Source organism: Carassius gibelio, chromosome A1 (genome assembly GCF_023724105.1).
Source record: "Carassius gibelio isolate Cgi1373 ecotype wild population from Czech Republic chromosome A1, carGib1.2-hapl.c, whole genome shotgun sequence".
NCBI classification, from domain to species: Eukaryota; Metazoa; Chordata; class Actinopteri; order Cypriniformes; family Cyprinidae; genus Carassius; species Carassius gibelio.
The window spans coordinates 29329783-29343581 of record NC_068371.1 but is presented as its reverse complement, the minus strand read 5'-3'; the positions used below and the strand labels follow the sequence as shown (position 1 = coordinate 29343581).

The following is a 13799-nucleotide window of genomic DNA, read 5'->3' as shown; positions in this document are numbered from 1 at the left end:
CTGTTTTCTAGCAGACATATATGTTTACCCCACTGCCTCTGCCGCAGGCGACCAAATAAGTGTCAAAGACAGAGATGGATTTTGAAGTCAAATGTCTAGATGAAGTACTACTGTCTCCCACCAAGGGGAAATTACTGCAGCGTTTCGACCTCTTGCACAACTTCTGACAGACTTACATCATGACTTTTTGTCAAAATGTCTGTCGTGGCATGCTGTTAGGTTAAACAAGTTATGTCTCTATAAATAGGTAAGACTAAAAAAATGGATGGATTACTTTAGTCATTTTATTAAACCCTTTAAAGCCAAACACAAACACATAGTTAAGTCTAAATTAAATAACTGTAAAGCTATATTAAATGACAAGCCTCCTGCTTCTCAAAGTCAGACGGTATTCAATCTATATTAATGTATTAAGCTATGATTCATGCAGTGGAAATAATATGACTACTTATTTATTAATTTTATTACTGGCTCTATTGAGTCCTCTTGAATAATTACTTTATTAGAGATACTTTGTCTTGTCTTGTCTGCAAAAGTGAGATGAGGAAACCATGGATCATATATATAATGTATACAAATTACTAAAACATACTAATATATAATATATAGTACAGAAGAAAAACTGGCCATCATACACCAAACGACTGAGGATCACAGACTACCAGACTTTACAGTTGTTCTGATCACAACAAACTCGGGTAAAAATGTGCGCCTTGTTGTTAGGAGATGCATGACAAATGAAAACAGTAACTGTGGCCATTTCTCAATCCCGAGTACGCAAAGTTCGGACTTGAGTCCTTGGTAATTCAGACTTTGCAAGTTAGACTCTGATAGAAGTCGGTGATGTAAATTTTCAAATAGGCGATATCGTTATTAATAAAACGCAGATTTGAGATTTAAACAACCACATTCTCTCCTGAAATATTCTTAGAACTGCATTTCATGACACAATAACAGTAATATTTTGAAAATTATGCGGGTTATGGTGTGAAATGCATTCTGAGATACCTGGCTGCCTCAAATTCGCACAAGTCACCTCTGGAATGCGACCTATGAATGCAACATTTTTCACAGGAATTCGGAGGATGCATGAGGTGTATACTTCGCTGCTACAGATAACCTTTGTGTCATTGTAACCACCCTGTTTAATTTTTTCAAAAAAATGCCAGCGCCGACAGATTGAAGCACAGATTTGGTGTTTACAACTTACCTTAAAGGCCGTTCACACCAAGCACGATAACTATAAAGATAACGATAAAGATATAGTTCTAAAAATCGTTCTCAATATTAAAGAATAGCAGAGTGCACACTACAACTATAACGATAAAGGCATAGAGAAACGGTATCGTTGGAATCATTTTCAGAACGTTTTTTTTTTTCCAGGTGATGAACGATATAAAAATTGACATCCAATCAGAATCCATCCTGCTGTAACGAGCTCGAGGATTTAAAGCGGCAGACGCACGTGTGCTCATAATAAACAGACGATATCGTTTGCTGGTGTGGATGCTAATATCGTTATCTTTATAGTTATCTTTATAGTTATCGTTCTTGGTGTGAACGGGGCTTAAATCAACTTACCTTACAGTTTAAAAACAGATACCCGATGCTTCCTGTTTCCTTTACATCCCGTCCTATGAATACCGTCTCATTTAATTCTAGGTTGAGGACACTTCGTATAAGCATTCTTCAGAGGATGTGACCTCCGGAGGGCACAGCCTTCTAAATGAGACACAGCTAATGTGTCCTAAAATCCGCTCAAAATACCAAACATGTTAGACATCCTCCGCCTGAAGCTAAAAAATCTGTGTCCATGAGCATCATACACTATGCAATTTTCTATGAAATCTGTCAAGTCAAATCTGCAGACTGCTCTGACATTCAGCAACTAGCGTCAACTTCTCCAGTCTATAAACTGGCAGAAAATCAGGGCAAATGTCATGTAGTGTATTCTAGCCTTGAATGAGACAAAAACCCAATAGATTTTGCAGGCAGAATTCTGCAAAAATACAGCAGAAAACAAACACCAGATAATATCTGCAGAAAGTTTTGGCTGCGACCTCTTAAGGGCAAACAAACATTGTTTTCTTTTAGAATAAGACGAATTGCACATAATAAAATCAGGGACATTTATTAGGAGAGTAATTAGAGTCCATTTTTATATCTGGTTTTCTTTTGTACTCCTGGCGGAAATGACAACAAAAGGAGGGAAATTGAAATAAAACACTCCATAACCAAATACCTGACTACCATGGCCAACCCTGAACTTAAACTCCGGACTGTTTACAGACTCAGCAAACATAGACACAAAGAAAGCCAGACACAGACAGTCCTCGCTGTTGAAGGAGAACACGCTGTGCTCCTGCTGCACACGAAATGAGATGGAAACACAACTGCACTTTTGAACCTCACGCACTACACATAAATCAGCAACATATTCAATCCTCTCTATGCAAACCACTATAAAGAGCATTTATTGTGCACGTATATATAATGTTTACTAAGGCTTTGTCAGCGTGAACCAGTTTATCATGTCAGTAAAGCACATTTTACTCTTGAATCTTGAGAGAGAAGAGACAATATATACATTAACATAAATCAGATATATCTAATTTACAATAAAATGTAGATCATTTAATACATGTAATCACAGTGCTGGGTATTAAGTGATTACATGTAATCTGGATAACATAATCAGATTAAAAAAAATAATTAATTAGATTATAATACATTTTAAAATGCTCATATTCAGATTACTTTGTATATAGAAAATGTGATGACATAATATTCACACAATGGCAGGTTTATCATAATTTGAATCAGCATAATTCCTTTTTTTAAAATTGTATCACTTTTATACATTTGGAAAGTCTTCCAGCTTTTTGCGAACTCACATAGCATATAAAGAGTTTTTCAGTTCTGTTTTAATTTTTCTGTTCTCTTTTGCATTGATTGTCCTGTTCCTACAGGCTGAGTTACAGAAGATGAAGCAACAGGCTCAGGAGACGAAGCAGCTCATTGAGAAACAGGAGGCAGAGGAACGCGAGCTGCTGAAGATCATAGCAGAGGCTGATGCTGAGAGGATCCGGCAGAAAAAAGAGCTTGATCAGGTACAGACAGGTGGAAGGTGTCTGCATGTCCTTGTGTTCCTTCTTCAATAGGCTGCTTTCGCTAGCTGTGAAAAAGACAGTTCACTCAAAAGTCATTAGATCTGGAATCTCACTTCTGAGGAAGTCCAGCGGGAACAGGGTCAACCTCTCTTTAAAATAGCAAAAGGAAATTGAGTCAGTGGGGAGGCCTAAATTGGTCTTGGCATTTTGAAACATTTAGAGCTTCTGATCTCAGTTGAGTCAGAAGTCTAAGATGATTAACTAGCCGACCAGAAAAATCATTCAATAGTAGGCACTGATGTGACATTTGTCTGACTCTGAATCTATTACATTTATAAAGACAGCAACCTGAATATGCATCATATGATGAACATATTTTCAATTACTGATTAAAAGGGGGGGGTCTAAAATGTCTAAGTGATGTCTGGAGAATGTTTTTAAGTAAAAAAAACTCTTTAAAAGCTACATTTCCTTTAAAATATATTAATCATTTTGCCATAATGTTTTATTATTATGTCTCTTTAAAAGTAGTGATGTTGTTTGAAAGTATTGATAACAAAAATATATGAAACCAATATGAGTACAAAGATGTCTTTTCTCCGATATCCCTGTTTGTCTCTTAGCTGAATTAAATTGACATGTGTATATAGCTTTAAATATAGGCTTGAATATTAGCTTTATTAACTGCATACATTTTTTTTTACACATTAAGTAAAAGTAAGGCAATTGGGTCACTATTAGAGATCATAAAGTGAATCTAATGTTAATATATTGCTGCTGTACATTGCTGACATTGGTTCTTTGGTAAAGGTTAACCCATTCAAAAAGGCATTTTGTCCAAATTGCCTTTGCTGACACCAGCTTCCACACTCCTCTGGCTATCCACGCACATTAATAAAGCTTCATCGTCTGTACATCCCTGAACTCTCCAAACTCCATATTGTATACTGTCTGTCATGCAACAACTACCATGCACATACCATACAATACACATATAGCTGTACATTTCTGCGATGGAAAATTTTGTGCATACAGTGTAGTTTAGTGAAAGTTCAGAAAGAATGTCAATTTAGCATTTTACATAACATCCTTTTAGTATATATGGTGTGTACAGTAACACACACACACACAAAAATATATATATATTGTGCAGCCTTCCAGACTTTTTCCCCCTGACATTTTATTGAAATCCATTGAACTAACACCTCTAACTAAAAGACCCTAAAACCTCTTTATAATACATTTTCCCAAACCTTCACAACATTTGTCAAGTTGCCTGAAGTTTTTGGTTATTATCCTGAAAAGACCAGCATTGCTGAGTCATCAAATCTTTGCAGAAAACACTGGCCTGTATGAGTGGCCGTACAAGCCATAATTCATTCTGGCACTCTCATACACTTACTTTCTCCTTTCGCATACATATATTTCTCCTCTCACACACATACATTCTCCTTTCACATTCACATGTTTCTGCTTACATATATATATATATATACACACTCTTAAATTTTCAAAGTTTGTGTCTAAATTGCCTTCCGTTTCCACTATACTCTCTCACACGTACATTCTTCTCTTACATACACATATTTTCTTTAAACATGCATGCTTTTTCTTCTTACATAAATGGATTATTCATGATATTAAATGTATACTTGCAAAATTTATAAATGTGTTTGTAAATACCTATGAATATAAGAGGAAAATGTATGAATGTGTGCACTAAAATATGTGACTCTAAGAGCAAAAATGTATGTATGTATATATGTGAAAGGAGAATATGAGTGTGTGAGAGCACCAGATTGAATTACAGTATGGCTTGTATAGCCCTTCATAGACCTGCTTTTTATAATTATAATATATAAGTGAAAGTACTTCTGATGATTTTCTCACAGATGCTTGAAGAGGTGTTAAAAGTTCCAGAAATCCAGTACCAAGCTGGTATAAAATAAAAGGAATGTATTAATTAGCTAACATGCCTTTTATCTACATTTGTGCATTGATTGCGCATGTGTTTATGTGTTTATTTACAAGGTGAGAAATGAGCGTGACCTCCTGGGGATGCAGCTGATGAAGAGAAACGAAGCACTGGCATTACTGTACGAAAAGATCAAAATCCAGCAGTCCATCATGAACAAGGGGGATATTCAGTACAATGAAAGACTGGAGGATATCAGACTCCTGAAGCTAGAGATCAAGAAGCAAAGACGAGAAAAGAACATCCTCAACAAGACCGTCTCTAATGCGGAGGACCTCAGGTAACACACAGGGCTCTAGTTTGTTGCATTATCTAATTTCTTTGCAAAGAATATGTCTGCGTATGGAAGTGTTTCAGTTTACTTTGCACACTAAGAGTAGGCTTGGTTCAGTTTCACACTAAAGCGTGTTTGACGTCAGAGGTCGATTCGCTTGGTTGGTGTGAAAGCTGTTTACGGTTTCATGTGGACTGTAATATGCTGGTGTTATGAAAGCAATCTGGCTTAATGGTGTGTAAGTTAATCACTTGTGTTGCACTTTTGAACCACTTTACAATTCATTGTCATACTTATATACACCTATTAGTTTCTTTTTTTACATCTATTGCTCAAAAACATAATGGGAGCAGGTGTTTGATCACTTTTCTGCAACACTCATGTACTCTTTAGAGGTATAATGATATAATGATTGTGCCTCAATCACAGGTACATACAGCACAAAGAGACGGAGCTAATTGAGTGCTTGTCAGATAATGCTCGTCAGTATTGACCCCCGCTAGATGTTTATTGATGTTTTTAAAAGCTGTAATTCACCACTCTCAATAACACTTTTTTCGCCCACAAAAGATGTGTGATACAAATATTTTTTAATGGAGTGCTTCGCTAAGTAAGAGTGCTGTGGAAAATGAGGGAACGCTCGAAAACACTGGCAGGTCTCGCAACTAAAGTCAAACCAGATCTAGAAGGGTTTTACTAACCCTCTGTTGGTTATTTTAGTAACACGAGGGGTGGTGGTGACCTTACATTCTCTTCCATCTCTCAAGCAAATGCAAAATCACTAAATATTCAGCGAGCCTGAATTATGTAGTGAAATTTTCATCGGCCCAAAATTTATTTAATCAAAGGTTTCTCCAGAGAACCAGCCACAGAAAGAATTTTTCTCCTCCTTCTTCTTCTTCTTCTTCTTCTTTTTTTTTCTTACATTTTAGAGATCTTTCTCAGACACTTAAATGAGCAAAAATCTCTATATACATTCAAAAATTTTAAAATAAGTGAAAACAAGTGGATGATTTATTCAAAAACACTTGATTCAGAAACAAAAAAAAAAAAACTGTTTAGGAGCAAATTGAATTGTTGAATTGTTTATTCAATGACAAAAACAAGCACATTTTTACACAGCTCTGATTGATTCATGAATGAAATACGTGATTACAGCTGAATTCACAATTACATAAAACTTTTACTGTTTCTGCCATATAAATAGTTGGTAGAAATTAGTATGCAGTTCTAAATTGAACCTGTCCTTATGAGGTAGTCATTGAATAATTCACTTGAACGATTCAATCACAAAGCTAAATAATTCCAGAAGAAGACAAGCGACTGGCTTTATGGGTGAGTCTGTGAATCATTCACTCAATAAAACAAGTGACTTGCTGAATCCCAAACCATGTTCTATCTACTACTCCAGTCAAAAGTAAATTCAAAAAGCTGAATAAATTAGTTTTCCATTGACGTACTGTTTGTTAGGATAGGACAGTATTTGGCAGAGATACAACTATTTGAAAATCTGGAATCTGAAGGTGCTTAAAAAAAGTTTAAATATGGTGAAAATCGCATTTAAAGTTGAAGTTCTTAGCAATTCATATTACTGATCAAAACTTTAAACAGAAAACAGAAAATTTACAAAATATTTTCATGGAACATGATCTTTACTTAATATCGTAATGATTTTGGGCATAAAATAAAAATCAATAATATTGACCCATACAATGTATTTTTGGCTATTACTACAAATATATCTGTGCGACTTAAGACTTTGTGATCCAGGGTCACAAACAGTAAGAGTAGCAAACTAGAATGTGGTTCTGAATGCAGCAATTGTCTCAATGAGTGAGTCATTGAATCATTCACTCAAATCATTTGTTCACAACTCACAACTCACTTCACAAGCAGCTGTCTTTACGAGTGACTTGTTGGTCCATTCACTCAAATGATTAGTTCCAATGGCTGATCCATTCAAAAATGTAACTAACCTTGCTCTGTGAAAACTAATGAGCTTGTTCCCTTTTTTTTTAACCCCATAGTCACTTCCATGAACTATAATTTACTACTCGCTAGTCGGCTGCAGTTGGATTGGCATTCTCAATTTAGAGACAACATTTTTGTTTCAAAAAGCATTTATCTACTAAAATGTGAGCATCACATCTTTCTTTAAATCAGTCATGTCCCTTTAGCACCCTTAACCCTAAATGGAAAATATACACGTACACATTATTTTCCTTCCTATGCTCTGAAACATATGTGAGAATCATTGAGCTAGCAGTGAGGTTTCAGAGAGACTAGTCAGCAGCCGCTGTGCCAGATGGGTTGACTTGATGCCGAGCTTGGATGCCAAGATCTCTGCTGATGTACAAGCCTCTATGGTAAACAGGTGGCACATTTTAGTCATTATTGCTGTCATCAGTGCAGTGTAGTTCCCTCAAAGACGCTGAGTGTAGCATATCAGTGCCTGGGTGTGAAGAAATATTTCCTTTGGGCTTAAGGGTTTTTGGGAGAAGTCCATGAAAGAAAAGTCTCACAAGCAACTGACATCATTCAATGTTTACATTTATACATTCATCCAAAGTGACTTGCAAATAAGGAATGCAACAGAAATACAAAAAAACCCTGCTTACGTAGGATATGTTCTTGTATTGGAGCAGTTAGATTGAGCACAACGGAACTGAACAGAAGGTGTGCTTATTTATTCTTACTTATTTACTTAAAAAAAACTATTTCAAAAACAGGGTTTGTGGCACAAGATGCAACATAAATGACACAAATGGGATGCGTTTGCACATTTTGTGTGATTGGCTCCTATGAAATGCTTTCAGTATGTTTTTTTTAGTACACCTGATGAGGCAGGAGCAACTTTGCTCAATATTTCTAGTCAATATGAGAATCTTATATCATGCATGTTACTAGCATATTGGCTAATGTTTATTAGTAATTCTAAAGCAAATATCAGTGCTTTATTCTGCATGACCTCAAATGAATCTCAAAGGTATGGAGCCCACTTCATAGAAGGATATTCAGGAATCTCAATGGAATAGATTCTTGAAACATTTCAGAATAGTCTGTATCAGTGATGCTCCAAAAAGATCCTAACAAATCCAAATGGGAGTTCATCTATTTCTGTAGAGTGACCTAAGGAGAGTTGCTGCACTGCTTTTGTCACCTACTGAAGCAGAAGGGGCTACGGTCATAACTTTGACTTGACGTCGCTGTGTCAGTTTGTCAACTCATGGGCCCCTGAACTCTTGTCAACAAGCTTGTGTCTCAGTCACAAATAATTATCTACCTCTGTGCAACTTGGCAATTAAATTGGGCTATATACAACCAAAAGTAAAGCTGTGTAAAGATGGCCAAAAACTCCTCCGGTCCATAAGAACTGCATTCAGATGCACTCAGGAAGCTGACTCCTCCCCACTTCCACTCAACAGAGACAGAGAATGATTATAATGTAAATGCAACCATTTTCTTAATAATGACAGTCAAATGAACTCTACTTCTCAAAAGAGATTGCAATCAAGGCTCATGGGGATAATGATAATGCATGCCATTTTAAATCATACATAGTTACATGCTCAGACTTTTCACACAAGGTCATCCTGTATCATCACAAGGCACTTAAATCGGCTATAAGAGAAATAAATTACAATTGAGTGATTACACATGCATTCTTCTCATAAGGGTTGTGACCTTCCGATGAAGATTAAAAAAGGTAGAACTATAGGGCTGTGCAATTGCCAGAATAATTAATAGAGATTGTGACTACTTTGATTAACAAAAAGTGAAAAATGATGACTGCATTCAGAGCTTTACATTGTGTTTGTTTCAATGCCCACTGTGTTCATAAATGCAGTGTTGATTGGAAGCATGTTTATTAGCCACAGATCTATAAATGACTGGATTACTCATCAGGTGGTGAAGTAACCAGAAGTGTTTGAACAGCCATATTGCCATTCCCTACTCACAGAAAGCATCATTGCCAGACAGCCAAAACCATATTATTAGCTTATCAGTTGCACAGGTTTAGTTTTTAGTATATATGTATTTAAATTAATTGTTACTTACAGATGGTATCTATAATGTTTCTGGTCTTTTTGGGCATGATAAGCGGCATTCAAATCGTTAAGATGGTGTTTGTCTGCTGCGTACTGGATGACACAGGTAATTGACAACACAAATAAATGTACATAATAATGCAGGAAAACCATGAACATCTGGTATTAGTGGCAGAATCTGATTTGAATAAACAATATATACAAGCCTCTTTGATACTATATTACACTATTGTATTGAAATTAGGGGCCCTATTTTAACGATCTGAAACGCAAGTGTCAAAGCGCGAAGCGCAAGTAAGTTTGTGGGCGGGTCTCGGCGCTGTTGCTATTTTCCCGGCGGGATAAATGGCTCTTGCGCCCAGCGCAAATCTAAAATGGGTTGGTCTGAAGTAGCTTCATTATTCATAGGTGTGTTTTGGGCGTAACGTGAAATAAACCAATCAGAGCATCATCCAACATTCCCTTTAAAAGCAGGTGCGCAAGTTCCATTATGGATTGCTATTATTATGGCGTATTTACCAGGCGCACGCCAGGAGCGGTTCACAGCCGAGGAGACTGATGTTCTTGTAAGAGCAGTGAAAGACAGAGAAGTTGTGTTGTATGGGGATGGGAGAAACCCACCCAAAATAGCGTCGGTTAAACAGGCGTGGGAGGAAATAGACACAATTGTTTCATCTATTTTTTTTCCTGGTTCTTGACGGACAAACCAATTTGTCAGATGTCCTTATATACATATATGTCTTGCCACTATTGGGCAAACAGGTCTAATCCTTAATTACTACAAGTAGCCTGAATAATTTGTAAGCTAGATTTATGCCTATTTTTTCACATCTTCGTGGCACACCACAATGATTTCCGTCATCTCATGTGTTAATATTTTTTTAGTGTAACAATTTATGATTTGCAAAAATAACTGTTGCATCTGTGTAGATTACATGAGCAAAGTGTATGCGCGTTGTGCACGCTATACATTATGGTCAAGCATGCGCCCTTAAAATAGCATAATGAACAACGCGCAACGCGCCACTGACTTTAGACTAGTTTTTTTCTGGTCAGTGGCGCAATTGTTTAATGGAACAGCAAAATAGCACCAGGGATTGTTTGCGCCGGAACACGCCTCCTTTTTTGCGCTGAACAGCCCAGGGAGCGCAAGTTCATTCACTAGTTTAGCGACGTGCTTCTGTGGAGGGAAAAGCGCGCTTTGCGCAGGTGCAAAATAGGAATGACACATGCGTCGGTGTACAAAGTCAATTGCGCTGGGTGCAAGATAGGGCCCTAGATGTCTACCATGCGTCATCTTGGATATAAGCTTCATGTTTGTAAGTCCATATGCAGTAAGTGTTATTTCTCTGAGTAAGTTATGATGCATGTAGTTTATTTCCAGATTGAGCGACATCTAAAGTACTTCATATACCCCAAGCTCAAATTCTATGGCCTGAGAATTATAATTTCCATAAGAATAAAGTGTTATCTATGCTGTTGGATATATTTGAATTTAACCAACATTTAAATCATAAACTGCTTCAACATGCATGCTATTAAAGAAAGCATTGTTGAAGCATTCGCAGGTAGCCCAGTGTATGAATACAAAACAATATTACAACACAACTGTAGATGCATATATTAGAAAATATCTTAATTTTGATGTGAAAATGAGCACTTTGAGTGGTGCGGTAGCTAGTGATATTAGCCTTTCAGTCTTAAGATTCATTTTAATGAATAGGTTCATTCAGATGGCTCATGTACATAAAGTAGTTTGAAAAACGATTCATTTCATTTGAACCATGTGTGGCATTTTACGTCTTAGTTTTAAAGTAGCACACCAGATGTGGTCTTATTGTTGCATGTACAGTATGGTGCTGTTTTTTACTTATCTGTTTTTCAGTAAATGAGACCATGATCATTTATGCCATAATGAACTAAATTCTGTTGCATTTTTCTGAAATATTCATTAGAAGATTAAAACCACAGAGTGGAATGAACAATACAGAGCATGGACCAATGATGTGAAAGTGTGTGTTTGTGTGTATGATTTGTTCTTTGATCCAGCTTTGAACCAAATTGTTGTGCTGTGTGTTTGTCTGCTGTAATGAAGAGGTCTTTCCATTTCAAATGATTTCAAAGAGCCTATACTCCAAAATAAATTATGTTTGCCTATCTCGGCCTGAATCACGGGGTTACCCTTAGGTGCACTTCATGTCAATTAAAACATGAGCTTACATGAGCATCAGTACATTCTCTACAGCTCTCAAACTTTTTCCCTCTCCATTCCCCCTGTTTTTATTGCATTAGAGGAACATTACATAATTGGTTTTCTGAAATAAGGTCAGAAATAGAAAGAATGAGAGAGAGAGAGAGAGAGAGAGAGAGAGAGAGAGAGAGAGAGAGAGAGAGAGAGAGACTAGGACGGATGGACCTTACCTTTGACATATTAGCTCACTGCTGCACATTTTCCGGACAGAGGCCTTGGACTTTATCAGCTCCTTGTTTTATATGTGTACTGCCGTAGGCACCTTTCTGTAACTGCTTTCTTTTTTCTCTCTTACTCCATCTTTGTCTCCCTTTGGTGCCCACTAGCGCTTGTCCTCCATCCTTTCTACTTTTATTACTCTATTTCCTCTCTTAAGCGTGAACATTTGTGGTTTAGCGGTCAGTATATCATTGAACTATGTAATTTTCTACAAATTAAAAATGGAGAAAAATGTTTTTGTGTGTGTGTGTGTGTGTGTGTGTGTCGATCATAGCAAATGTGAACTGTGATCAAAAATGGAACATCATACTCTTTCATACTACTCGAAAGTACATGTAGTCTACATTGCACACTATGGTGGCACGGGGCTAAAAAGTACCACAGTTCCCATAAATTAATTGAATATTAATATTAATAATAATGCAAGTTATAACAATTGTTTGTTCAATTCCCTGCTTCGGGTGAAAATTAGCTTCTGCTGTGATTAGTATGAAAAATGACCAAAGTTACAACAATTTGTCAACATTTAATGAGATCCATGTCTGGTAATTCAACTCCATGTTTTATTCACCTCTGGTTGGACTAGGTGAAGCATACGGAGCAGAACCACATGTTCCTCCCCTCCTCTTGCTCATTAGGAAGCTGGAAACTTAAAAAGCAGTTGACTGGCAACCGAACAGATGAATTCCCAGCAATCCTCCATTCAGATCAGCATGAATATTTCATAAGAATTAAATAAACGTTCCTTGAGCATTGTCTAACTGCTAGCTGCGTTACCTTAAGCCTTATTTGTAATATGCTATAATAGGCATAATACTGTAGATACTTTCCTCAATCAAACTGAAATACAGTCCCTCAGATAATAGAGGTTTTATGCATACAGTCTTTACACATGTTCTGGTAACACTTTAGAATAGGGAACACATTTTCACTATTAACTAAGAGTTTTCCCTGAATAAACTCCTGTAAATGCTGATTATTAATAGTTAGTAAGGTAGTTGTTAAGTTTAGGTATGAGGTGGATTAATGGATCTAAAATGCAGTCATGCAGAATAAGGCATTAGTATGTGCTTTATAAGTACTAATAAACAGCCAGTATGCTAGTAACATGCAAGCTAATAAGCAACTAATAAATAGCCAAAATTTGGACAATAGAAGATTGAAAAAATGTTGCCTGTTCGGATGAGTCTCATTTTCTGCAGCAGCATTCAGATGGTAGGGGCAGAATTTGGCTTAAAGAACGTGAAACATTCTTAAGAAGAAATTCCTTCTCAACTGCCGTTTTCTTCTTATTTTTTAACTTAAGAAAAAATTTCTAAAAAGGGTTTCCCAAACATTCCCACCATCTTCTAGCATCTTATTCAAACAGGCAATCCAGGCCCAGGATTTGCCTCCACATTTTCAGGTTCTTACACATGCATGTTGGGTTCCTATTCTTTTTTTTTGGCTGCTTACAGAGCCTAGGACTGTCTGTCACAGAGACAGGTGGGATATCTCAAGACACCTATTTCAGTGATATCTATCAGGTGATAGAGAAAGTTTATGTGTGGTGCTTAAAAGAATCACTTGCTGCAGCCTTAGGGTGGTATATGTGGAAGCACTACTGCCTATATAGGCGGCTGTTAATGTTTCTTATTGGGAAGATGCTGATGTTAATGCTGCTGAATGATACTTGGGCCTGTACACGGCCAGTTCTTGACACCATTGCCTTTTGTTTTACCATTTCTCTGCTATTGCCTGAAAATATGTGTAGTTCCAACACGAGAAAATGTTTTGCAACACAGGAAAACGTGTGTGTGGGCGGGAGTCCTGAACTCTATAAGCATGCTGATTAAAGTTTAAGTTCCTGATATCAACCCTGCCTTCCTGAATAAATCAATCTATATACCTCAACCCACTCTTTCTCCCGCCTTCCATATCT

General features: G+C 36.8%; 1 protein-coding gene across 1 annotated transcript in view; it reads left to right on the top strand.

Moving 5' to 3' along the window:
* The window catches only part of LOC128017772 (cilia- and flagella-associated protein 58), a 68798-nt gene that overhangs the window by 28836 nt on the left and 26163 nt on the right, over window positions 1-13799 (top strand). The window contains exons 12-13 of the mRNA XM_052603293.1: window positions 2970-3110; window positions 5142-5365. Coding sequence (XP_052459253.1) covers window positions 2970-3110; window positions 5142-5365 — 365 coding nt within the window. The remainder of the gene's footprint in view (window positions 1-2969; window positions 3111-5141; window positions 5366-13799) is intronic.